Below are 27,442 nucleotides of genomic sequence, written 5' to 3'. Positions count from 1 at the left end.
GGCTCAGTGTTCCCAGCTCTGGTCAGTATCTGTGACTCGATGCCCCTCTGTGCTTCTCCCTTGCCCCTTGGTCGCCTGTGTCTGGAGCGTGAATCTTCAGATAGGTTTCCCTTCTTTTCTGCAGGGGCTTATAAAGGGCAGCAAAGTGACATCACACAGGAAAAACTTCTCCACATCCTTGATTTTTGTCAAAGCAACATTTTAAGTGTCCTGAAACCTCAAGGGAAGGATCTCTGGCTAAGGTGCGGGGTGGAAAAATGTAAGGTTTCTAAAGACAGCTCACAAAAGCTAATCATATGTTCAAATGTTATCTACAACCCTGTGACATCTGAAAGCTTCCCACGCCCCTACTGTTAGGTCCAGGAAGAGCAATCCACTGCACTTTGCTTTTACTGAAGGGAATGACCCTTCAGACCTGCATTATCTTTTTTTTTTTTCAGATATGTTTGTTCAGGTTCCTACCTCCTCTCTCAGTTTCCAAACCACATTCTGATTTAGGGAAAACATTGAATACTGCTAACATTTTTTGCAAATGTATCAAAAGCTGCTGTTAGGTTGTCCTAGGCCTGATTCCCCCTTCATTACAATCTAAGTTTAGCAGTGAGTCTGTTGGGCTGATGTTTGTCTCGCTTCACTTAAGCAAAGGAAACTTGATATGAACACAACCCACTTCAAATAAACTGTCTCTTTTATTTCTCCTATTTCATTTTTAGTCACCTCAATAATTTAAAGTTGGCCAAACAGCTGAAAATTACTTGTAAAACACTCAGAAACCGCATGTTTGTTCCTGCATTGCACATCTGGCTGGCAGCCTTTTAGAGTCTTATGGGTTAGTGTGGCCAGCAGATCTAAGATTTGAATCAAACCTGAAATATTGGCACATTTTTACTGCTTCAAGGCACAGCAAGCAAGCTTGAGAGAACTACAAAGGGACGTGACCAATCTGATAAGCAATAAATGGACAGCAATGTTAAAAAATATTCCAAGATACAATACTTGCTTTTCAGTTGTTCTGCCAATGTTCTGCGTCTTTACAAACAAATAGTTTGATTTTAAAAATGTGGTTCCATTTACTGTACGAAAAAGCTGTACTAAATGAGACACTGTATGCAGGTAAAACAATTATGATAGGAATAGCAGGTTATAAAACTAGTCTATGTTAAGGTTTCTTTCAAAAATTAATATAAAACTGAAAAGAGTACTAAACAATAAATTAATATATACTCTTTAAAGAAATCTGAGGGTTTTAATTGTAGCAGTCTTAGGTTCAGTTACTGTCTCTAGTTGGACACAGTATGCAAAATTCTTAGTTTCATTAACAAGCCGTGGAGCAGTGCCATCAGCAACAAACACATTATGGATTGATACAACTGTAGCCAACTGCAGAAGTTGATCTGGTATTTTTTTAATTGTTTAAAATTAGCAAAACTCTGCCAAATTCTTCTGTCACACCTGTGTAAATCTAGAGACTTGCATCAGTGTATATACACCTGTGTAAATGACAGCATTTTTAGCCAAAGTGTATAAGGGTCATGTCTTAAACTAAGTAGACTGACAAAGCTGTTTGCACTGAGAGGCAATCTAGGGTACAGATGTTTTACTGGTTATAACATCTGAAAAGCTTTAATTTCATTTAAAAGATAGCTTAGAAGGAAAGGAGGGTTATTTTTTCTTCTCTTTTTAAAGCAATGTGTCTATTTATTGCTGAAATTATTTACCAATATTTTTCACTCTGGATTAAAACAAATGTTTGTGTTTTTTTGATGTGGTTTGTTTGTTTTGATTTTCTTTTTCTCCCTTTTATTAGATTACCATGGAAATGTGCACATGTATGCCTCTGTAGCAATTGCAAAAGTTTCTGTGAGAAGCATTTATAGAATAGTGTGTCCTCTTGGAATTTTTTGTGATTCTTTTGTGAACGCTGTTTTTCTGGTTTGATATTTCATATTCATCATGAAATTTTTCTGTACTTGCCATTATGCATGGATCTGATCTCTCTCTGTTGTCTTAGCTGCAGAGAAGCAGTTCTCAGATGTTTGAAAATTTTTTTCAAACCCCATTTTAGGACATGCCACTTGTGGGCAGTTGTTTCATTTTTTTTTTATATGTCAAGGAAGCAAAGACTTCTTTCACATGATTAAATTGTTTGGCGTTTTCAAAAGTTTTCCATAGGATCAGCAAAACTCCAGATTTTGCTGAGTTCTGTTTAAGCTGCTGGGCTAAAGCGAATTTGTTTAAGTCTCTGCTTGTGAGGATGATAATGCAAATTTTGCCTTTGCATAGACTTTTTGTTGTTGTTGTTGCATTAAACCTATAAATAACCACTGCATGTGTTTTTTGTAAGAGACCATTTCTTTTTTATTTCAGGCTGATCCATTTATTCCTTCTGTTGGTATGCTGCTTACCTTTTCCTACCCATTCAGTTGATGAAGCAACTAGGCATATGAAGCTTGCTTACTTTTCCAGCTGTGTCCATTAGTCTAATAGAGGTGATGACAACCTTTCTTCTTGTGTATCATTATGCTCAGTAACAACAATAGTTCTGCCACTTTTACCATGTATGTCAATATTGCTTTTTTAGATCTCTATGTTTTTCTGAGATGCTTGAAAACTTTGAGACAGCTTCTCTCAGTTCTCAGGAAAGAATTAGCTGCAGAGTCTTACAGTTTTTGTGTGATTTAGAGGAAAAAAAGAATGGCACTGAATTTGAAGACCAAAACCATTTCAGTGAGCTCAGCACTACTGTTCTTCTTTGTCTGCTACCTTAATCCAAATCAATAATACAGCTAGTGATAAGTTTTGTTCACACGTGGAAATAGCTTAGTCCCTCCTCTGAGGACCCTGCATTTTTAAGCACGTAGGAGAGAAAGTGTGTGCTGTGAAAACAGCACTATGAGCACCTGTGGAGCTTGCGACCTGGTGGTGGGAAAAGACAGGGCTGACCTATGCCTTAGGACTGAACACAGGTCTTGCCACAGTCAGGATGGCCACATTTCCACATTTTCCACTTCTCATTGCAGAGATACTACACAGTCGGTGTCAGGTGGCACAAGGCTTTCCTTGGAGCCATACTGCAGGGGCAGTTGGGGGACAACTCCTAGGTACCGTCCATGGTGGATGTGAGGAACTACTGAGACAAAGTAAAGAAACGTGCCATTCAGAGGAAAGTTGAAAGCAAAAGATGGAGAAGACAGGCTTCAGCTTGCAGGCTGAAATTTGTTTGAGAAAACAATTGATGCTCTGACCCTTAGTGGGTCTCATTCCCCTCCATACCTCTGCCATACCTCTGTCCCAGGCCTCCTCTTGCTGCTTCCTTGCTCCAGAGGCAGCGCAAGTCTGGCTAAGCTGGTCAGTTTGGATGCTCACCTGGGCTGGGTGTCTCAGCTATGACCTCGGTAATGCTTGTGCCTCACTGGTATGGGGTGTACGAGGAATGCTAGCCCAGGGCACACAGCAAATGGGACACAAAGCACTGAATATCTGCAAATTAACATCATAAATTTCTGTGCTGAATAAAGCAAATGTTCAGTGGAAAGTTTTGTAATTTATTTAAATATGATCAGCTAACTGGAAATTATATCCAAAACTGTGTACAGAAGATCATGAGAGAAGCATGGGATCGGGGTCATGTATCAGGGACATGGGAGAAACATGGGATCTGACTTCCCCCCCATTTGGCTGCTTTGAGTTTCAACCTTAGGTCACTTTTGATCAAAAATTACCTTTTCAAATCTGTAAAACCATGATCTCAGCAACTGTATGTCACTCCTCGTCCAGCTGCTACCAAAGTAACTACTTTCTTCTATTGCTTATGATTTAGAACCATTTAGAGATTCCACTTAAATTTGAGAAGAAACCTGTTCTCAGTGAGGGTAACAGAGCACTGGAACAGGCTGCCCAGGGAGGCTGTGGAGTCTCCTACACTGGAGACATTCAAAACCTGCCTGGACACCTTCCTGTGTAACCTCATCTAGGTGCTCCTGCTCCGGCAGGGGGATTGGACTAGATGATCTTTCGAGGTCCCTTCCAATCCCTAACATTCTGTGATTCTGTGATTTCAGTCAACTGCAGAGGACTTACAAGAGAAATGCAAGCTTTTTTACCAAAAATTTAAGTTGCTACAAGTGATTTTTTTTCCCAGTTATCTTTTGCAGACTCCTTGATAGTGCACCATCAAAAATTTGCAGGTTAAAAGTTGTTTTTCCTTCCAGGATTCTTCTATGAGTAAAATTCACGTTCCCTCACAGTGCTGGGCTACCTTTCATCATACAGGAGCATCTGTAGCACTGTTGCTTAATAAAGCATATTGACTTATGTTTAAACAGGTGTATCGTTTGTCCATTTTCAGAACTCTGTGCTCTCTGGATATTTGTGATGGCCTCAGGAAGCCTCTTGCTCTCTGCTGTTTCAAAGACCACAAGGGAGTTTGGGTTGACAGATTTAAAACTACCTCTGCTTTTAAACAGTTTTCTTTGCACTGCATTTCTTCAAAGAGGTCAGAGAAATCAGGGGCCCTTCTCCCTCCCTCCTCTTCCTTAAAATCACTGTAATAACTGGCTCTGGGACAATCACATCATCAGCGTTGGAAATACAAGGGTGGAGTGCCTCTCCAGAAGTTATTCTAGGAATAATGACGCCCTAAGTCAACGGTACGTACAGTGGATGCTCTGTTGTGTATGTGTATGCATGAGCCTTTGCCACAGGCTTTACCCGGTGTTGTTAAACACATCCTGAGTGACCTTATTTGGATGTCCCATTCTTGTCACACTGCCCACGACTAAAGAAAACATCCTGGCTATGTTCACCTACGTGAAACAAATGAGGTAAGCACAGCCCACTGGGTCTGGGACCGCAGCATGTACCAGCAGTTTCTGCTATGTGCTTGCCAAATATATTGTTTTGGGTCCTCTATTTTTTTTCCCCTCACCCTTTCTCTATGTAGCAGACACTTTGGAAATCCATGTCCAGTTTCAGAAGTGCTAAGTCACCTGCACAGACAGCTCAGACAGTGATATTGCTGGAGCAGCTTCCTCAATGCATTTCTCTACAGGATGTGTGGTCTTCCAGAGAAGTGCCTGTCTTTTCTTCTTGGCATTTTAATTCCAGTAAGACAGAAGACTGGCATAAGCTCTGGTTCACAACCCCGAAATGGGGGGATTGGCTTTTTACTGGTGGCTCTAAGGAGTATGAGCTTTCAAAATTTAATACAACACAGACAGGCAGAAAGAGAAAGCCCCAGTATTTCACTGTATTCTGAGGCGGAGGTAGATAAGAAATCAGACTTCCCTGCCTGTAAATGTCCCAGCTGGACGTTTGTGATGCTGTTAGTGTTGTTTTGCTCTAACTAACTGAAATGAAGGGCCTCATTCCTCCTCCAGCTGAAATCCTTGGCAGAGCTCCCAGTCAAAGCAGAACCAGTCCCTAAAAGGTCGTGTTTTCTGAACAGACAGTGTTTCTGTCATTTTAAAGCATCTGAATTTTCTTAGGTATTGTGGAATAGAGAATGGTTACAATCTGTGATGAGAGCTGCTGATACCCTCCATTTCCAAAGAGATGCTTCTATTTAATTGAAATGGAGTCTTCTGAGTTGCGACGCCTGTTCCTCTGGGGATGCAAAGCCCCTTCCATATATGGGGACCTGCCTCTCCTGCAGCTCAGGTCAGCAACTGGACACAACCAACCCCATAAATCATCTAATATGCTTGATGGTAGGTAGATGAGACAATGTCCTTGACCTAGGGTGAAACAAATGAGAAAAGTTGGTGAGGATCTGACAGTGGGTCCCAGCATAGAAGTAGGAGGCAAATGGTCGGGATAAGAGGTGTAGCTGTGAGGGGTACCCCAAGAAAGTAAAAGAAGAGGGCATGAAGACAAGACCTCTTTTCTTGTTGGCTGTGGTAACTGCTGCTCTTTGCACATTAGCAAACTCTGAAGTAATCTGCTTGAAAGATGCAGGTGTCTGAACCAAATGCCCTTTCTCAGTGCCTTGTGGTATCAAGCTCTCCTAATGATTTGTGGCTTAAAATATGTATTTACATTTTAAAAGATATATTTTGATCTCTCAGTGTGCAACTTGCAATTTCATATGATGTACCATAAAAGTGAAAGAGTTTCAAGTTAATTCTGCTCCTACACATGTACTTGTATCAGCTTTCAGGTGTTTTTTGTCCTAAAAACCAGACAGCCCAAGTCAATCTGATTTCTCACACGGAGATCCCTCCGGGCTTTCATGGAGCATCCTTGAATTGTTGCTCTTGCTGCTCAGACCCCAGCCTGAAAATCTTTATTTGCTTCAGTCCACCCTTTATAAAGTAAAATCCACAGGCCCAACAGTAAGAATGTGCAGCACTTGTCCATCTCTCGTTTCACTGCATGACCCTTCTGACAACCATGGACGGATCTCCATTGTTCCCTATGTTCCCTAATGCAGTATGACTAAATTAGTTTTATCCTGGCAGACCTGAGATGAGAAGGACATTAAATGTGTGCCAGGTGGCTCTTGCCTGGCAGGTTGACTGTGGGTTGAGACACAGGTCCCAGGTGGCAGAGCCCTGTCCAGTCTCCTGGGGTGAGCAGCAGCTGAACCAGCAGCTGACATGACTCTGGAGCTGATAGCACTGAAAGAACCAATAAGATGTTGCTGCTTTATTTATTATTATTTTTTTTTAAACCAATAAGATAACTATGATCTCTTCCATTTTGTCTGCAGGGGAGGGGAGCAAAAAGATAAAAAACAGCCTCTGAAGGGCTCCTCCTGGATACACTCTAGTTTAAAGGCTGGCACTCAGCTATTTGTGAAGCATTTTGCCCACAGTGGATCTGTTGTCTTCCACTTCTGTTCAGTTCTTCTTAGTACTGGAAACAAAGTCAGTATAAACAGAAACGTGCCCTTGGGGAAGCCTTCTTTTCTTGTGCCATATTTCAGATTTGAAACAGAAGCATTTGTGTACTCAGGGTTAAAGGGAACTTAAATTTCTTGATGCTCTTATCATGTTTGATGTTTGCTTATGGCTGTTTATTGAATCTGAACTCTCATAGTCAAATGTTGCTGAAATAGTGTTGCTATTGAACTGGTCAAGGGATTGGTTTTTTCTCCTGCACATCAACACACATGAAGCAAAGAATTCAGCTTTATAGATACTTCTTTGGATGTGTAAACTCCTTGTCTCTTGTAAAAACCTGCAGGATTTGGTGGCATTTAGTTTGGAGTCAAATGTAAAATGTAGTTTGCAAGCATGGCAAACTACTTGCAGCCTTTGAAGAGCATTTGGTTTCTCAGCTGCATTAGGAGTTTACTGTTGAGAAATGTTTGCCCTTAGGCAAGGGGTTAGGAAGGATGGAGATGACAGGCTTATAAGCATAAAGAAAAGTTTTTAAACTCACTTTTTCTTTCTTTTTTTTTTTTTTTTTTTCAATGATAGTTTTCTTATTTTCTGTTTCCAAGTCTGTTTGGGAGGAAAAATTCAGTACACTTTCCACAACCCTTAGCTTTTCAACTCTACAGCAAATATATTTATCTAGATGAAATTGAAGATAATGTCTAGTCAGTCTAAACTAACCAGTCTACCTCCATAGCTTTGTACGTGAGTTTTGCAAGTTCTGGGTTTTTTTCTGATTACGTTTTAAAAATGGACCACTCTAGCATCAGTTTGGTTTCAGGTGTAAAGAAACAAAGAACAGCCTTGCAAGAGTAAGAAGGTACACAGATATTCTGACAAACAGATTTGAAATGCAACTATGAAGCATTTCTGAGTAGTGTTTGTAAACCAGAGTGGCATGAGATTAATGAATGGCACTGAAAAAAAGGAGGACTTAAAACTAATAAAGCAGGAGCAGAACACAGAACACACCTTTTATCTTGGTCAGAAAAAAAACTACAAAGGAAGAAAAATGTGAGTGAATTGGTTCCCAGCCATCTCCATGGATAGTGCTTTGTTTCAAATGGTCTACTCTAACAGGGCTCTGTAATGCATAATTTCTGTACAAAACCCAGTTGAAACAAAGGAAATTTTTTTTAGAAAGAAGTTAAAAATTATTCCCCTGAGATGCAGCACTCAAGCAGATACACAGAGAGTCTGCATCCCACAGCCTTGGTGATATTAAACACTTGAGTAGGCAAGGTCCTGAGTGAGCTGATCTAGCTTGGGAGTTATGTGCTGCTCTTATCTCAGCTAGGACTAGAAACCTAAAGGGGCTTCTTCCTACCTAAATCTTTCTCTGATTCTATGACGTTGGGCATAGTAATTAATGTATATCACTGCATTTATTGACAGTTTCCAGTAAACTAATAAAGTAATTTTCCATTATTAGATAGAAGATGAGAACAGATAAGAAACTTCGCTCTAACCTAGTTTTAAACTTACTCCAGTCTCTTGAGTTCACAGGTTTCACTCAATTCTGTCTCCTGGAAGAAGAGATAGAAAGGTTTACTTTAAAGAAATGAAGAATGGAAAATGCAAAGCAGGGGAAAAATGCAGTGAAATCATCAACAGACAAAATATGTAGACAATCTCATCATCCGTCAAGGGCCCTTTTGCTGTGGAACATCAATGACATAGTATGTGACTGAGGAGGTTAGAATTGCTTCAGTACAATTGCATGTGTTGCTTTTTAGCTCTTAGACTTATTTTTAGTGGGATCTCCTTGAAACTAAAACTTGATTCAAGAAGCATTTGCTCTACAAGTTTTAAGAGTAATTTTTCAATCTGAAAATCTAAGCAGTGAATGAAGAAGTCCGTGACTGAACCAAGCATTGCCCTTGTCCCCAGTACTTCTCAATGTAAGGAAAGTATAAAGGTCTCCCAAGCTACTGTAAGACTAATAAATTATTCTGGACTCCTTTAGAACAACATGGAGATCAAAGTTCATAAAGGGCAAGGCCAGATGAGTAACAATGACTTCATTTTTTCACCTAAAGTTATGTTAGCTCAGCTTTGTTCAGAAGCTGGGGTATATTGAGATATTTCTCTGATGAGGGCACCTGAAGCATATAGACAAGGACTCATTAGATTTGACGGAAATCTGGTTAAGTCTTTAACTCTGCCCCTGATTCAAGTTTTTCATCACAAATGGTTTTTCAGGTAGATTTGCAGCTACAATATTTCTTTGTGTATTGCAGACACAATAGTTCTTCATGTTGCCTTCCTAGCCTGTCATGCTGCTGGCAAGGAGGAACTTGGAACTTTGTGCCCTGGATGCACAGGTTCATCAGCTGCTGGGTCACTGATCCTGCACCCAGGCCCTACTGATCTTTGGCTATCTTCACAGCTGGCACAAGCTGGTGTCATGCCAGGGCTGTTTGGGAAATGCATCCTCTTTCAAAGAAGACAAGCAGACTGTTTTTATCATCTTTATTGAAGTTTTGGAGTCACATCAATCTGCTTAGTTTTCCAGAAACAAAGATTTGCTGGTTGACATTAATTTAAACTTAGAAATGCAACCTAACAGTTTTTTTAATTGAAAAATATTCTTATATTATCCTTTCCATAACCCTAATGGACCTTCTTACATGCCAGAGGCTGGCTAGCCCACCTGCATAACCTGAACATGAATATACCTCTTCGACAGTGATGTCACTTCAAGACCTCTTTCTGCATGGTTCATTCACCTCTCAATCTCCACTGCTGGGAAAACACTGGAAATGAACTCAAGTTAACACCTTCATGACAGCTGATGACAAGCTCAACATAGTCTTAGATTGTGCAGAACACAAACATACATATGAAACTTCACACAGAAGAAATTTCACGGTCACCCAAGTGGCTTTTAGACCTGCATGTTGATTGTTGTAGTGGTGTAGAAAATAAATCTCATTCAATCTTATCCTTATCTTCTTCTGAAATCTGCAAGTTTCTCTTTAAATTCTACAACATGATGCCTACAGATTTGATCAAGATTTACAGAGTGTAGCACCCATGCCTACCCCATAAATGTCCCCTTCCCTTTCCCACATTTTCTATTCCTCTAGTTGTTGTCTTTGCAAAATGTTGTGTTCTGGTGAGCTGGCATGGAAGGGCTGCATCTTATCTGTCTAGATTCTGAAATCTGACCTGTGCTACAGCTGGTCCATCACTGGCATACCCAGTTCTGCTGACCTGCCTACTCAGGTAGTGTGTCTTGTTTAAAAAGTGTATTCTTTCTTCTGGTGTGCTTGCTCCTGGGTCCTTAGGAACACTGAGGATCCAGATATACAGCCTAAACAAGAAAATCAATTAATGTATCCAACTTCTATTGTATTACACTGCAAGGTGACTGAAAGTAGTCTGAATGTTTTGTTTTGGGAAAACTTTTGTTTTATGTAAAGTTTCCTATTTCCCATCATTGCTGTTATTCTAGGACTGGGATCTAGTGCTTTTGCATAGTGTTAGCTATGAGGTTGTATTAAACTACAGAAGTACTTAACTTATTTTCGTTAAGGGACTGTGGATCAAACACAGAAAGATCATGAGGTTAGAGTCAAATAAGTTGCTTGTGCTACTCACTGTTCGCATCAGCTCAGCCTGACATCTGAACGCCTGGCTGCATCAAAGCTTTGTCAAGAGTCAAGGCAGGGTAAGGATTTGCCATGTGTCCACTACTTTGCAATAACTGCTTGTGTTTTGACCATGTGGTAAACGTAAGTAAGCTTGTCCCTCACTGGATAACTGAGGTAGTAAAAGTCTTATTGAAAAAGATGATGATCTCAGTGAATGACACCTATGCTGCTTATCACAACTACCTTCCTTATGTTTTAGCAGCAGACCTATTGCCTCTTCGATAAACTGGAAGATTTGTGCTAGTGTGGTCAGCTGTGGGTCCAGGTCACAAACAGACTAACCCCAGGAAAAGAAACTGGCTCTGACCACCTGGAATGAGTCAGGATGGATAAGTTCTCATGACAAATATTTAAAAAAAAATAGATGCTCTTCTCCAGACAGTCCTGAAACAAATATAATTGCAAACAACTCTGTTGGTTTATACATTATCGCTAATGATTTATCATTTGACGTAAATTCATTTGGTTGCATTGTCCTTGGAGGAGCTATTCTAGTGCTGTGAGCTCTGGTCCATGAAATCAAAAAACACACAACAAAATTGTGCATTGTAAACAGTTAATTTGGGGGACAGAATTTTGGTCCACACCCTGTAATAAAAAATAAGCAACAATAATAAGCATGCATGCAATCCAGGATTGAATAATATGCTTACATCTCATGATCCAAGGACACAGCTTGTTCAGCTCATCTGGACTTATTGGTCCCTTGGATTTTGGCCAAACACTTTTCAGCAGACCATGGCTTCCAAAACAAACATGCTTTTGGGTTGAGCTGGATGCAGAGCTTGGCTGCAGAGAAAAAAGAAATCTCCGCTTGTGGCTGCATACTTGGTTGTTTGGTTTTAGGATTTTTTTCCAGTGACAGCTATTTCATCAGCCAGGATTGGTCACTGCAGTTAACTGCAATTCCAGTTTGCATTATATATGTTACACCTAGAGATTCCCACACTGTTTGTCTTAGCCTCAGTCTCCCCTTCCGTTACCAAGAGCTGGAAGACATTCTTACTTCCTACTTCACTCTTGTGTTCTGACAGGGAAACAAAATGTCCTCTTGGCTTCTGCTGTGTCATTTGTGATTCCAGGCTTGAGGCACAAGAGCTTGCAGTTGGGTTATTTTTCCAAGGCAAAAAGTCACCTATAGTTGACTACCTTTGACTAATTCTACCCTCCATTGCTTAAACCTATGCAGAGGGTAGCTTCAGCAAATGCCAGAAGTAAAACTAAAAAATAGAGAATGCAAAAGAGATTTGGGGCTGTTTATTTCCTTTTATAAGCATATCTTAAGTTACATGGCCAATACTGACCAGCACTCTGAAGTCTCTGAGATGCTTTTAGGTCACGGTCTGCAAATGTCTGTCAAAGATGCTGAATATCCTCTCCTTCCCTTAGCAACAGTGGGAATGGAATTGATCATTGCTTAGCTCTGTAGGGACTGAATTGTTTCACAACAGTTTAATTTGTTTACAAATCACTTTATGAAATCCAGACAACAATCTCACCCCATTGTCATGCTCTTACACAAAACTGTCTTCAATGAATGTCTGGCAGTTCCCTGGAGAGGCTGGAGGGGGAATCCCTGGTTTATGGACTCTCTGCCTTTGCCACTCCTTACCCTCTGAGACTTCTTAACCATTTCAAAAACAATGGCATATTGGGTTGCATTAGCAAAAGCATGGCTAACAGGTCAAAGGAAGTGTTTATTTCCCTTTTGTGAGGCCACATCTGACACTGTGTCTAGTTTTGAGCTCCACATTGCAAGAGAGATGTTAACAAGCTGAAACAAGTCCAGCAGAAGGCCACTTAGATGTGTGCAGATGGCAGCACATGGTATACAAGGACACTTTTTTGGAGTGGGGTTTGTTCAGACTGGAGAAGATGAGAGGGCAAATGTAGCTGCAATTTTGCTACATGAAAGGCATCATACAGAAGATGGAAATGATATTATTAGGATGTGAAAAATACATTGCTGATGTATTTTTCCACTCTCCACTTATCAGAGGTGTCCCAATTCAGTACAAATGGCTAACTTAGTTTTCTACACTGTTGGTTTTGCAGCATTTCCTGCATACAAGACACAGTGCAGGGGCAGAGTGCGTTGTCCATGGTCACACAGAAAGCCTGTGGCAGAGCTGAGAACTGAGCCTGTGACTCCCAAATGTTAGTCCACCACTCTGTAAACTGTTCCCTCTGTGTCTACAATTATAGAACCCCAGTGTGATATGCCAATTTCTAGAAAAACACTTTGTTCAACTCCAGAGTTATGGTGATAGGTCTCAATCCAGGAGGTACAGGTAAGGCTAGGCAGGGCTACCAGGGCCAGTTAAGGCCAAGCTAAGGGTTTGGTGCTCTGGGGATGCCAGAGCCCTGTATAAGGCTGGTACCTTGCAAGGTCTTGTAGGGCCAAGGTCTTGTGTGGCCAGAGAACCACCTCTCATAGAATCATAAAATAATTTTGGTTGGAAGATAAAGATCAGTGAGTCCAACCATTAACCTAACTCTGCCACTAAACCATGTCCCTAAGATCCTTGTCTATGTGTATTTTAAACACTTTCAGGTATGGTGACTCCATCACTTCCCTGGGCAGCCTGTTCTAATACCTGACAACCCTTTCCATGAGGAACTTTTTCCTAATATCAAATCTAAACCTCCCCTGGCACAACTTGATGCCATTTCCTCTCATCCTATCACTTGCTATCATGAATGCCTTCATTCATGTTTTTGTCAGGCATTGATTTTATTTTGCCTGTCTTCCCTTTTTTTCCCCTTTCCTTTTCTTCCCTCTGCATTCTCTAGTCCCATCTCCCTAGATGTTTGGTGTGGGATTTTGTTTGTTTGGTTGGTTTTTTTTCTGGGATGTTTCTTTCTCTGTTTTTCCAAAAAGAAACTCTGGTTGAGCCTATCCTCCTTCTTTACCACTGACTCTGCCTGTGCTATCACAGTCTAATGTCCTCACGTGGCTCTGTCCCCATGCAGGCTGGTTTAGACAAGGCTGGGCTCTGGGGGCAACCTTCATGAGGGTTGTAGGCCTGGCCTTCTGCAAGGCTGGGTTTAGCTGATGTATAAACTTTAGCAAGCTCTCACCTTTGCTTTGGTTTGTCATTGTGGTTCCTAAAAGACCGGCTTTCCAGAGCTGCTGGGATACTGTGACCATGTTGTGGTCTCCTGCATGCAACACCACATTTCAGTAACGAGAAAAGGACCAGGAGGCAATTAGGCTCTCATGTGATTTCAACATTGAAACCCAATCCTATCTCTCTCGCCTAGGATCAGCACTGGGATCCTGCTCAAAAACTCACAGATACTGAGTTGCGGACTTGGATCAAATATATTGAGCAAGCCTAAACCTGATTCCTGTCTTCTAATAGTAGGATAAACATCATCTGAGAGAGCACAGACTGGGTATTTGGTCCCAGACTGATACTTCCTAGGAAGTTCACTTTTAAAAGAAAGAAAAATGTATTCACACTAACATGTGTTATGTATCTGTTCTTTAAACCAGAGAGGAAATGAAGACCTATTAAATAAAACTTGATGTTTTCTGCCATGAACTTTCTTGATCTAAAAGACATGGATGAAAACTTCTGAAAAGCAAATTATTTTCAGTTATCACTTTTCTGGTGTACCTGTATACATATTGTAAGGAAAGCAAACATGTGAAAGGTTTTGGGTTTTTTGTTGTTGGCTTGTTTTGGTTTTGATGGTGGTGTTTGTTGTTGTTGTTGTTTTACTGAATTAAAAGGTTATTTTTTCCTTTGAGGAAGGATCTGGCTACATTTTTTTAATGAGACTCTGGTATAGTAGCTGCCACCCTTCTATAAAAACTGCTAGCTCAGTATTTGATGCTGAAAAAACAGCAGCATTTATATGATACTTAAGATTTTGCTGGTGAGATAAATATCTCTTCTTAACAATATGCTGTTTCTTAACAACACGCTTGTTTCTAAGTGAGTGAGTGACCTCTCCTATGTTTTTTTCCTTCTGTTTTTGTTTGTTTGGGGTTTTATTTGTTGTTGGCAGTGGGTTTTTTTGTTTGATTTGGTTTGGTTTTGTTGTTGTTTTCCCCCAAAATCATTGTTTCTGCAGGTGGCACACTGCCCCCTGGCAGCCAGAGCACCAGCATCTTCCCCAGGGCTCCTGCAAAGTTTATTTCTGGTAGTCGATGAACTGGAGACTGTATCATTTGTGATCACTTATGGTCCCACAGCACTCCTTGTAATAATGCACTCAGTAAGATAATGGGAAGAAAAAGGAATTTCTTAACATGCTTTAAAATTGCTGCCTTCAGTATAATTTAGAAAAGGCTGCTGCTTTCTGCTTTCCTGCTCAAGGTGCTCCGTGCTGCTAAACAGTATTTCCAGTCAGAGGTGTCACGAGTAGCAGCAGGGGGATCCAATGAGCCTTGTCATTTTATATCCTTTAAGGCTTTCTATGCAGCACTGCCTTTGGTGAGCAGGCTTTATGTTTGCAAAAGCCTTGCCACATCTTCAGGTTGGAAAATTTGGAGTTAAAACAAAGTAGTTTTCACAATGAATTTACCTGCCTAGTGTTATTAAATGTTCATCATCAAGAAGATACCTGAATCCCAAATACTGTTTTCTGTGGCTTCCCACTTAAAATTGCGACTTTCCTGCAAAAGGGTGCAACAGATACTAATACACGGTAGGATCTGAAGCCGGAATCTATTCGCAGCCGTGAGGTGGTGGCCTCCTCTTACCTTTGTGCCCAGGCCCGTGGTACAGAAACGATGCTTAGTTGCTGGTATCTAGCTGCTAAATAACAGAATGGCCACGAGAGGGCAATAATAAAAACAGCAAACAAAGAAGTGCATTAGTCGGCCTCAGGAGGTCAGACTCTTTCTACCTGTCCGTAGCAGGCAAGAGGTGGCATCGAGGTTTTGGAATAGCACTGCTGCTGCTCTTTTCCCAGAAAGTGGTCTGGGGGTGCTCTTCCACATGATTCTTGTACCTGTGTGCTACCCCAAATCTTGTGTACCACAACTGAGGTAGCCCTGCATCCCTGAGCTGTCAGGATGCCTGTTTGTTCTTGGTTTCTTTGGTCTTTTCTTGCCTTAAGGGTCTGAGTCCTTCAGATGACTTGTGCAGCTATTTTTGTTGGTGGGGGTGAGTTCCAGGTGGAAAGCAATTTTCTGCTTGCTGCTCAGGCCAGATGTGGCTTGTGTCAAGGCCTGATAGGGAGATACTTTCAGCTCTTAGACTGCCTTCCAGCAAAGCATGAACTGTGATGGTGACCCCTTGGAGACCTTTGTCTGTGACTGACACTTTTTGAGTTGCTCTCCAGAGCTTAATGAACCATGAGGCTCTCACAGGGGCTGTGGATAGAAGAGCTTCTTCGTTATGAAACCTCCCCTGTCTTTGAAGTTGGTTCTGCACCGAGCCAGAGGTTGAACTGTAGCCCTCCAGCCATCCCTTCTAGTATAAATATCTCTGATTCCATGGCCAAGTTGTACCCAGGGCAATACACATTTAGCCCTCAGCTTTTTCTGAGTAGAAATGCTTACTGCTTATCATATTTACATTTATTTATTTATTTGAATCTTGCTGCCATTGCTAATCAGTTTTTGCTGGCTTCAGGAAGGTGCAGTGCTGCCTGCTCTCACCTGTGCTGCTTACACTGTGACCTCCAGCCAGCTCAGGGCTGGCTTGTCAATCAGGAGCTATGCACAACCCAGGCTCATCAAGTTAATGAATACAGCACCTGCTGCCTCATGTAGATGGTGGGTCATCAGAGAAGCCAGAGCCTGGATAAGTGGACAGATTATGGGTCTCAGCCAATGGCTTCAGGCCAGGAGACACAGAGAGCAGCATGACTTGGGGGAGAGGGGAGAGAAGAGACATGCTGGGATACTCCTGTGCTCTGCTTTGGGTGCAGGAAGGCACTTTTCAGAGAAGTAGTTATATTTTCAGTGACAGGTCAGAGAAAAAGATGTGGAAAAAAGAAGAGAGATGGGATTATTGCAGGGAGCTAGGAGAGGCTCACTTTTAAGCCGTTTGATTGATTTTTCATTTAAATTGCATGTTAAAGCTTTTCCTTCCCTCACAAGCATCTCACAGCTTTACGATTTTGGGAACAGAGCCTGGGATCAGCAGCAGAGAGCTGCTGAGGCACGAAACCAACTCGAAGTGGTGAGGTGAAGCATAAGGTTACTATGTTGCAGCCGTACCTGTAGGAATAGGTACAACATTAAACTTCAAATGACCCAGAAGGAAGCAGAAAATGATGTAAACTGAGCTAAATTCAGCCAAAACTTTTCCTGCTGTTCATAGAAGTGTGGGCCTTAACCAGTATCTCTTGTCCCTCAAATTCCCTGAAGAATTTCCATCCCCTGAGCTGGGAGCACACAGTGGGAAGGTAGAATGTGAACTGTCCGTGCCTCTCAGGGCACCTGGACACTTGCCTTGGTGTGTCTGGCCAGCTTCACCTCTCAAAGGGCAAACTGCAATGCAGGGAGCAGAATCTACCCCATCTGAGGAGGTGTCCTGTCAGCTGGCCATGTGTAGCCTTTTCCTAGCCTCTGCAGATGACTCCTTACCAGGCCATTTATGTTTCTGTTTTGCTGGGCCTAGGTTTGTTTGCATCAGCTGCTGGTTTGTCCTGTTGTTTGCAGTCACTGCGCGTGGGCTATCTTCTTCGTGTCCCCACTTCCACCTACAGTGGCTGGCCTTCAGAGCTGCAAACAAGGCACTTCTATAGCAGATGGAAGCACTGCTTAACCCACCAGTGAAACATCACCCTGTCTCAGGCAAAATGTGGCACACACACAGCAAGGGTATGCGGGAATTTATGACTCCTGGTAAGCAAAGAGAGCTACTACAGGGAAGTGCAGGCCGTTGAAACACAAATGCAGAGACTCATGTTTAGCCAGCGTGGTGTTGCTGATGTTCTTGTGCTCCTGAGAAGGGCAAACAGCAATCAGATCCTTGAAGAACTGTCCACTCTGCAGTGTCATGCTGGTATGGATTAAATAGCATGCTCGGATGAAAAAGCAGGGGGCAGACTCTCAGCTGTTAATTTCTAATACTTCAGTTTGGGTCCCCAGACTGAGAGAGGTCTGCAATCACATGACAGGAGAGCTTGGGGGTGCAGGGGTGGAACACAAGTCTTACCAAATCACTGAAATGTAGCAGGGTTTTCCAAAGTACTCAACTTTGAGGCATAGTGAGGCAAAAACCTTCAGAGATGATTCCAGGAAGCTGCCCTCCCAAGTTAGTCCCAAGAAAGAAGAAAAATCCATTTAAAAACAAACAAACAAACAGGCAAAAAAAAAAAAAGCCTTTCTTATTTAATAAGGCAAGGCTTATGCATGTGCAGTTACACACTGAAAAGTAGTATTATAACAGGAGAGAAGAACAAGAAGCTTCCCAGGTAAAAAGCTTTGGAATTTAGACAGGTGACTATGACAACTTATTTTTAATCAGATTGCAGTTTTATTTTCCTTTACTTCTATGAGAGTCCCAGATTGTCTACAACAAGAATGATTCTCTTATGACTTCCCAGTCAAGAAGCCTGAAGAACACAAAAGTCTACCACAATTTTAAGTGTACCAATACATCTTCTTTTTTTAAACATGAATAAAAACTTCATGTGTTTGTGGGGGGAGGTGTGTTAATACAGTGACTCTGAAGCAAGGAATAAAACAAATGTTAAGAGGGATTTGGAGTCAAAACACTACCAAAATATATAAAAGTTTATTTTATTAATACATTAAACTATTGTGCGCAGCACGTACATATAAAAATAGAAGCAATTTCACAAATTATTGGACAGTTTTGTGTTTCTTGAAAAATTACAGTCTCAATTGTGAGTCCATATTGAGTCAGAATATGAGGTATATTTCAGTGAAAAAAAAAAAAAGTGAGAACTTTGGCACCATTTTACTGTGCAAAATAAAATCTTGGAATTGAAATAGTTTGTGAGGTATACAAACATTACTCCACTTTTCCACTGTGTGTGTCTGCATCTCTGCATGTTGAGGAAAATTAGATTATTTAAGAACATGATTCAGTTCCAGTCAAGATTGTTTTCTAACGGAGGTGGATTAGGTCTTAATTTATTATGGGATTTTCCTATGGAAGAAAAAACCTTGAAAATAAGTATCAGCTCCACAGGAGAATCCCATGTACAAAATATGGGCAAGACAGGCTGCAGTGGGGCATTCACAGCAATGTTTTCAAAGCATGTAGCCCATTTCATGGCCCTGTGTTAATGCACACTGAGATGAGATATGCTTTGAAAGGGATCACTGCAAGAAATATCAATAATAGGTTCCTAATTTGGCTCTGATTTGGGAAACTCCTTTACTTTCATGAGGGTTTTTTATGTGGTCACATATCAGTGGAACTATTCTTTCAAAGAAAGTTTTGCTTTAGAGTTTGCCAAACCATGCCCATATTTCCCCCATAGCCTCTGTATCGTATACATTCTGTTTATAAATTGTTTCAATTTCTTTTTCCTCTGTGCCAGCTCAACAAATTTATCCTGAGGTGTGTAAAATGGGTGGTCTTCCTAAATCCTCTTGCTCCCATGCAGGTAATTATGTCCTGAGGAGGAGGAGTTGGAATTTAGCTAACCAAGCATGAGGAAGAACAGGATCAGGCCATTTCCCAGGCAAATTGTGTAACTTCTTGAACACCGCCAGAGTGCATTCTGCTACCATGAACTACCCCTAGACTACTTGCACATGCACAGCAGTGTGTCAACCCGTGCCTTGACTCCTTTCTTGAATGGAGTCATGCATTCACTTAAGAAGTACCTCTGTCAAAGTACCGTATCCAACTAGTCTAAAACTCCACAACACTTCATTACTGCTCTGTTTATGAATGAGGGGTTTCCTGACACAGTTATCACTCCTGACAATGGCATCTTTCATTGTCACTTCTGACAGTGATGTCATTCACTCTCATATTAGCCAGGATTCCTGGAACTGGGAAACCTTTTTTTTTATTTCAATGTTGACTTCAACATTAATCTGGCTGGCATTGATAAGTAATAAGGAAAAAGCAGTTGTATAAAAAATAACTCAGCAGAGTGACGGGTAGGGCTTCCCAAATGCCCACCAAAACTGCGCCTGCAAGGGTCTGCAGTTCTTAAGGAGAAGCTCAGCCCAGCAGGCTGCATCCAAATAGGCTTCTTGTGACCTGGTCTACAGCTTGTTCTCACTGTTGACCAGTATGTGCAAAATGGAGTCAGTGAGTCTGATTCTCACCTTTTATGACAGCTATCCCATTACTTACCAGTACTGGCAACAATAAATTACTCTAGACTGCACTGGTTTAAGAGGGAACTGACTTCATCCTATCCTAAGGACACTGGTTTAAGCTGTAATCAGAAAGAAACTTACGTGTCAGCATTCAAACTATGATTTCTTCTACATGCATGTACTCTTCCAACCTTCTTAAAACTTAATTTCAAAGACACAAAGATACAGGTTGCCAGTTAATGTATTTCAGCACAGCCGTAGTCCTTCTATCTGTACCTCTAGTGATTCTAGGTCGATGTAACTGTCTGATATCCATCAAACTTTTCTCTGACCCACTCTCTCCACTCAAAAATCCTGCTTTTTCTCTTAAAATGCACATTTTTCCAAAGCAAACTGCTGCACACATTGTGGATGAACAAAGTGTACCAACTTGACTTCTTTCTACATACTGCAAGACCAGAAAATGAAGAGTAGCTCCTTTCCTTTGCCATATCCAAATTGTCCCTTTCACGTACTGTAAACAATATTCCATTCTTTTTTTTTCTCTTCATTTACACTGTGATCATCACTGATATTTGAGCAAAATAAATGCAAGTGTAAATCACACAAAAGGAGCTGGAAAACTGTATCTTGTTCACAAAAATATTGTCTTGACAATTTTTCAGAAAGCATGACTGTAGATACATCCCTGTAGGTGTGCTCTTTGGGCCAAATCTTCTGCAGCTATAAATGATAGACTTACTAGGCTGGTTTGCTCCAACTGAGGATCTGGCCTTGACAGTGTTTTTCATGCAAGTCAGAAGGCTCAAATTCATCATGAATAGATGCCCCCCTGCAAATAGAATGGCATGTCAAGGCTGGACATAGCCACATTTTGGCTGGACATGGGAGATTATCTTGCACTCAGATGTTCACTTCTGCAGCAGCATGGTCCATCTATGCTGAAAATGCTCAAGCTCTGACATTGCCTTGAATCTAGTTTCAAATTTAGGAGCACGACATCAATTCGGGAATCCCAAGGCTTCTGGTAACTGCCATTTATAGTTACTATTGACTTAGGGCCTCTTAAAATACTCTTTCAAAGGCACAGAGAATGTAGCTTCACTGGTGATCTGGAAAAAAGGTTGTCAAAATAGTAAGGCAAGGTTACACGCCATTTGTATGGCTTCTAGGAGAGCTTTGGAGAGTATTTCATACAGCTTGCTCTGTTGTCTTTGAAACTGATGCTTCAAAAGTGACAGAAATTGGAATTATGGCACAAATTCCTCTGCCTCAACTCAAGAAGCCATGCTTGTATAACTTTCTTCTTCTGTCCTTCATACCTCAGCGAAGTATGATAGAGAAGAACCAAATATACTTAAAGCAGTAAATAGAAGAAAATTCAAAACGGAGAATTTTTCTAAAATAACCCTTCACTGGAATATTTCATGAATTTCATTCATCTTATAAAATGCATCCTGCAGACCCATTCTAGTTATTAGAGATTAACAAGGTTCAGCCTAAATGGAATACAGTTCCTTTAAATATTTATGTTCTTTTACATGTGTATGCATATAAAGACACCTGAACATCTAGAGATTGGGATGATTAATTCATTAAAAATATGCAATTACATGGATACACACTCACACACCCCATGTCTACATATATATACACATGTATTTATATTAAAGATGTACACATCTATATTTGAGGTAGGTCTAAACTAAGCTCACAAAACGCCAAGGAGGCGGCATTCAAAATCCTCAACTCCAAATATATTTTACATTTGGGACCCATCTGTGATTTATCCTGTGGCCCTTCCTAAGTGAAATTGATTATAGGTCTTCATTTTACCAACAAGTCCATGTGAGGAGACCCCGGAGAATCCCTTCAGAGACAGAGGGCCTCTGGGCATAGACAGTTTGCTTGTGTAGAAACAGTTGTGGAATCAGCACCCTAATGATCAAAATAGGTTGAGGACTTTACAAGACAGGACACAAGGTGTAGAAGGGGGGGTGCAGGCAGATATTCAGGTGGAGTGAACTGCTTGAAGCTTTGGTGGAGCAAAGTCATCTGATGATTTGGCCCATGGTATGTAAACAGCTCACTAGGAAAGGTTATTGTCTGAGGTAATTAATATTAATTAGTAGATAACCTGTGATTGATTAGATTATTATCCACAGCCATTCTATATCATCCAAATACATTTTTGCCATTGTATTCCAGCTTGCATTTTTCTCTGTTCAGCACCAAAGGAGGCACACAGCCATGTAAATTTTGTACAGAGTAGAAGAGCAGCAGCATCGTATTACATATGCTACGTGATGAATCTAGTACAAATATTTTTATCCACATATACACATACATATATAGATTTCTTTTTTCCTATGACCAGTATAAATACTTTACCTGGGAGATTATTCCCATGTGCAAAATGAAACAGTTTTTCCTGGGATTTAATCTTCTGCTTTGCTCACGTTCATATTCTCGGTAAAAAGTGGGTCACTGTCATAGCAGGAGAAACCTTGTTTCCTCTCTTCACTCTCCCATGTTTGCTGAGTGCTATGTAAGCACCACGGTAAGCATTTGATTCATATGCATTGTAGTTATTGGGCAACAAGGTTTCTTTGAATTTGCACTCATCTTGAAAAACAGCCTAAAGAATAGGAAGGGGTGGGGGGAAGAACAAAGCGGGTACAGTAAATATTTCATGAAAACTCAAGTAATTTTTCTCAACAGCGTTTTTACAGCAGAACTTGTTGCAGTGTGCAACAGGTGGTGCTGGGGTGACTGCATCCAACAATAAATCTCCCTCCTCAGTGCTAATTTGGTGTCAGATGAACTCAGATGCCACCTGTCCAGAAAATGGATTGTGTACTTCCTGTGACAGATCAAATTAATTCATCATAAATCATGGATTTCTTCATTTTATTTGCAAGTAATGATTTCTGTCAGCATCACACTCTTTCGCTCGAATGATGTAGCTTTATTTGACACCTCTCCTCTGCAAGAGGTCCTATAATTTATAAAAGGATGATATGCTGGCTATCAAAACCTTCAGTTCTCTTACAAACAGCCGGGACAACTATTTGCTTGAATAAGGTATTTGAATAAGACTTCAGATCATCACTAAACCTTTTCTTTTTTAAAAATATTAGTGATGTCATATTTAACTGACAGTGAGATATACAGCAGGAGAAGTTTTATATTTCTTCATGTTGCATCACATAAATCCAATAAGAGGACATTATCTGAGAGAGGAGGTGCAAGGAAAAACAGGAGACAAACACAGAGCATTGAGGAAATTAAAAGAGAAAGGAGAATAACTCCCTGGCATTAAATGTTTGGCACATGAGACACCACTAGTGCTGTTCCATTTGGACTGCTTTGTGAAAGTTCATAAGAGTTTAACTTGGGGTGTTGCACTGAGCAAGGGAAAATGCTCATTTCTTACGACTTTTAAAAACGACTTTGAAAATAAGGAAGATGACGTTCCTTTTATAAGACCTAGCCAAGCAAAGCAGTTGGGCTTGTGGCACTTTTAAGTGCTTGAAATCAGACATGAAACTTAAAATGTCCTGCTCTCTTTATCCATGGGAGGAGGAATGTATCAGATTGTCCTGCTCTCTTTATCCATGGTAGGAGGAATGTATCAGATTAGTAACGGCTATGGGTCCTCCACAACATTTGGTATTTTATTAAGCAACTGAAATGCTTTGTTGAAATCACAGCTATTTCAAAGGAAATTACTTTGTCGTTTCTTGACAAAAAAAGATGAATGCAATCAGTATCAGTCATTAGTTTGAGATGGATGGCTTTTGCCTATTGCCCAGAGCCATCCTCTTTTAAATGCACCTCCCAACAAGCCCCTTTTCTGCTGAATGTTGAGGCTGGAGATGTCTTGCTCAGGCCTCAGAGATTAAACTGCATTTAGATGGCATAGCTAGCACTTTTTAGATGAGGGTGATGGTGATGATATTTCAGTATGACTTGCATAGCGTTGTTAATGGCTATTATTGGTTTTGCACTCTTTGGGCCTGGTCTCACAAAAGTGGTCCTTAAAATAACCACAGACATGTATGTTGACTTTGTAGGGTAGACTACCTATTTATTCTTCATGTTGGGGTTGGTTTTGGTGGGGGGGGTGGATCTGATCATGATTTTACTAATGGTAGCTAGCATACATAGCTCTAATTGTATCTTCTTACACACACCTGCACACACACCCATGTGCATGCAATCACACACACACACACACTCTCATGGACATATGCACAAGCTTTACCTCCTAGGGGTTTTTCCAGAGCACATGCTTTTGCTTTACACACAATGCACCACAAAATGAAAGCAACAAAGTTCAGTCTTACTAGAACATATTTGCAGTGCTGAGCCCTTAGAAGCGGCCATCTAATTAATCCATACTATTTGCAGAATACATTCGTTTTCCTAGGGTGCTCCCTGTGCAATCTTATTGGAAAGCTTTAAAATAACAGACCTCTAACAACCATGCTGCTTGTCACACTAAATAACACTGGTGACACCAGGCTGGGCAGGTTCCCTGTGGTTGAAAGGCTATTTTCTCTGCTTGCAATTAGAGATTTCCAGGAGGGAAAAAACAAACAAACAACAACAAAAAAACCCAACACCTTTGCAGCCTTTATTTAAGCCTTGAAAAACTGTTTGCACTTGTACTCACCGTTCCATAGAGCCTCCCCTTACTGTTCATTGCAATGAAGAGAGCACTTTTCACACCAAACAGGCTAACAACACCTCTCTCTACAGTGGATATTTCAAAGAGACCTGAAAAATGAGAAGTTCAATAGAAGTGATCACAGAATTTATAGCTAATCAAGGGCAATTCATCTATAATTTATTTTTTTCAAAACCCTAATGAACACTTCATATTTTCTTTACTAGAATTATCTCCCTAGTCTAGTATAACAAAAACACAACAGAGAAGATCTTGTTTTTTCCTACATGCCATAGAATATTAAAATAATTCTGGAACTGTAGTCAAACGCTATATAATCCTTTTACTCTATCAGACTCTTTTGGTCTTTCAAAATCTTGGGTTTTCTAATAAGCCAATTATTTTCATCTAACATGTTGTAATTACAGAGCCTTTGCTATTGAGCTTTAAAGAAGTATAGCTTGCATTTTGAAGTCTCCCAACGATATCTTAGCTACAAAAGATTTTAGCAGCTACCTTCTATAGGAAATTCAAATCCATAGGGCTAGTGATTTTCTTTTAATCTTATTGTTACAGACCAGCACCCACAAGAACAAGCAAATGAGAAACAGCCAGCCTGTTCCATGATGGAGTGTCCCAAAAGCACTAGTTGGCTGGTATTCAAAAATCATACTTTGGTACTCTGTGCTCAGCAACAGCCTCCTGAATTTGAAAAGCAAATGAGAAAGTGAGGAGTGAGAAAATACAGCAGAGAGACCATTTTCAACCTGATTTGTCTTTTCACATCTGTGAAGTAAAGCAGAATAAAAATAAATTGTATCTAAATTTGTCTAAGCATTTGTGACATGTTCCAGCCTGGAGGGTTCTAATGTTTATTGATCCCAGAGACTTTTAAAAGGCAACAGATGTAGCACAGGTTAATAATATCAAGTAATAACATTTACATTCTATGAAGGGTAATTACTAGAGTTCACAGCAATTAAGTGACATCTATTCTATTTCATTTCTGGATGCAACTCACTGTATTGGTTTTCATTGTGAACTCCGCTTATCCTTCCGTCTGGGAGGATTTGAAGGTGAAACCCGATGCCCACGTTGCAGTAAAGCCTTCGCTGCCTCTTGATTCCTAGCAAATAGTCACTCTCCCAGTTCACATCTGACTTCTCCCCTGACATCCCAGCAATGGACCTGGACAACAGAGATTGCCATCCTCTTTCCAGCAATGTGCCATTAGTTCTGCTTACAACTGGATGTGCTGAAGCAATCCCAGCTAGAAAACCGAGGAGAAGGAAAGCAGGCAACGTCCGGTGAATGCTGGCTTCGCAGGACATAGTGATGAGAAGTCTTTGTGCCGTGGCCATCCGGTTCACCTCCTGGGCACGTGGTCAGAATTAATGGCCCTAAAAATACCACCCTTCTTGTTTTTCTCCCTTCAGCATAGTGGCAGAGGCTTATTTTTGGAAAGCAAATAGAGATTGCTGACATGAAACTAAAGCCCGATAACAGTTGGGTTGGAAGCAGAGACAGGCCGGCAGGACTCGAACTGGCGGGGACCATGTTTTGTAGATCCGGCTTTCCGGTGGGCAGCCTCAGTTATATTTGATTGACCCATCTTTATAGTGCAGAGGCTGTCCCTCCCCACATCATCACTCTGACATCAACAGCTTGCCAAAGGTAAGCCTGCCACGGCTGTAACACTAACCTGCCGTCCTCGCGGGCTGGCTGAGGTTTGGTGAGCACTGTCACCCAAGACCGGAGGCAGGAGTGGGGTTTCATTGGCTGTTGAAAGCAAAGGAATCAAATTGGTTGGGCAGCGTCTTCCTTATTTAGAGAAGATGTAAAAACAGGTATGGACCTCATCAGCGAGCAATGACAACTTTGCAGGCACTTCCTTGGTGGCCCCATCACTGTGTGTATGTCAGGGCAGCTGAATATTTGGGGACAATTGGCTTGAAGCGGTCATTGCTCTTGCTGTGAATACCCAGCAAATCCAAGACACCTCTTACTATAGTGGCCCACGTGCTAACAGCTTGTCTGTTCCTCTAAAAGGAGAGCTCCTGGCTGCTTAACAGAGAGGTAAGCCATGTCAAAGGGAGAGGAAGCCCCAGGGCTTGCTTCTGCTGTTTTTATACAAGCACATTTCTGCTGCTTGCAGTGTCAATTCTGCAGAGTAGACTGTGCACGCTGGAGCATTGATCTTGTAGCTATATGTAGCTGGGAACATTGATGTGTTCTTAAGTGTTCATGTTTTTCACTGAGGTATCTTCCAAATTATCACATTTATTTGGGGAGGGTGTGTGCCTCTTGCAGGGTTGCAATTGTATTTGTGTTCACAAGACAAGGGCTTAGGTAATACATTAAAGAAGAGGAAAATGGGAAATGGTCACACCTCCCTACTGTTTCACTGTCTCTTTTCCTCAAGTCCAAATACTCTTTATTTTTGTAATAATGTTTGAGCATCTCAATTTTCCTCTGCTTCTCTTTGCTTAGACTGTCTCACTTGTTTCCGCTGATTTTGTACTGATGCTGTTTCAGCTTCTTTGGAGCTGGACAGATTAGACTTTTTTCTTAATTAGTTTCACAGCACGTATTAACATATTAGTGGGACGAAAACAACTGAAATTTATGCAGATATTTTTGCCAACATGTCTGTCAGCTTTTCAGAGCACAGAACTTGCATCGCCTATGTCATTTGAGATGCCTGCATGTTAATAAAGAGAGTACCTGGAAGCGTAATTGAACTGAGAGCACCCGGCGTGACATACAGTTTCACATTAACAGCGTTGTAATATGAGACCTTGGATACTGCCAGCACTCACGTAGGAGCACCGTGACAGGGAGGCAATGGCAGCCCTGAGGCAGGTGAGCAGTTCGATTCAGTGACGTATGAAATACTGATTATTCTCTTGAGAAAACGTCAGCTATTAAAAGATTGGGAACCACAGGACTAGACCCTGGCTGGTTCCAGGTGGCGTTTTAAAGCCTCTCTGACTTTGTTGAAGCAGCATGCAGAATATCT

At 41.1% G+C, this 27,442-nt stretch overlaps 1 protein-coding gene across 1 annotated transcript; it reads right to left on the bottom strand.

The window, feature by feature from the left end:
• Window positions 1-22,212: 22,212 nt before the first annotated feature.
• On the bottom strand, window positions 22,213-25,929 carry FGF6 (fibroblast growth factor 6; the record flags this gene model as incomplete). Its single annotated transcript, XM_080361342.1, has 3 exons — window positions 25,445-25,929; window positions 24,430-24,533; window positions 22,213-22,389 (listed from the first exon to the last, which is right to left on the bottom strand). Exons 1-3 carry the CDS (start codon window positions 25,782-25,784, stop codon window positions 22,213-22,215), a joined length of 621 nt encoding a protein of 206 aa, XP_080217468.1. The 5' UTR covers window positions 25,785-25,929.
• Window positions 25,930-27,442: the final 1,513 nt, after the last annotated feature.

Source organism: Nesoenas mayeri, assembly GCF_963082525.1.
Source record: "Nesoenas mayeri genome assembly, chromosome: 1".
NCBI lineage: Eukaryota > Metazoa > Chordata > Aves > Columbiformes > Columbidae > Nesoenas > Nesoenas mayeri.
The sequence above is the reverse complement of the archived record's forward strand: the minus strand, read 5'-3'. Positions and strand labels throughout refer to the sequence as shown.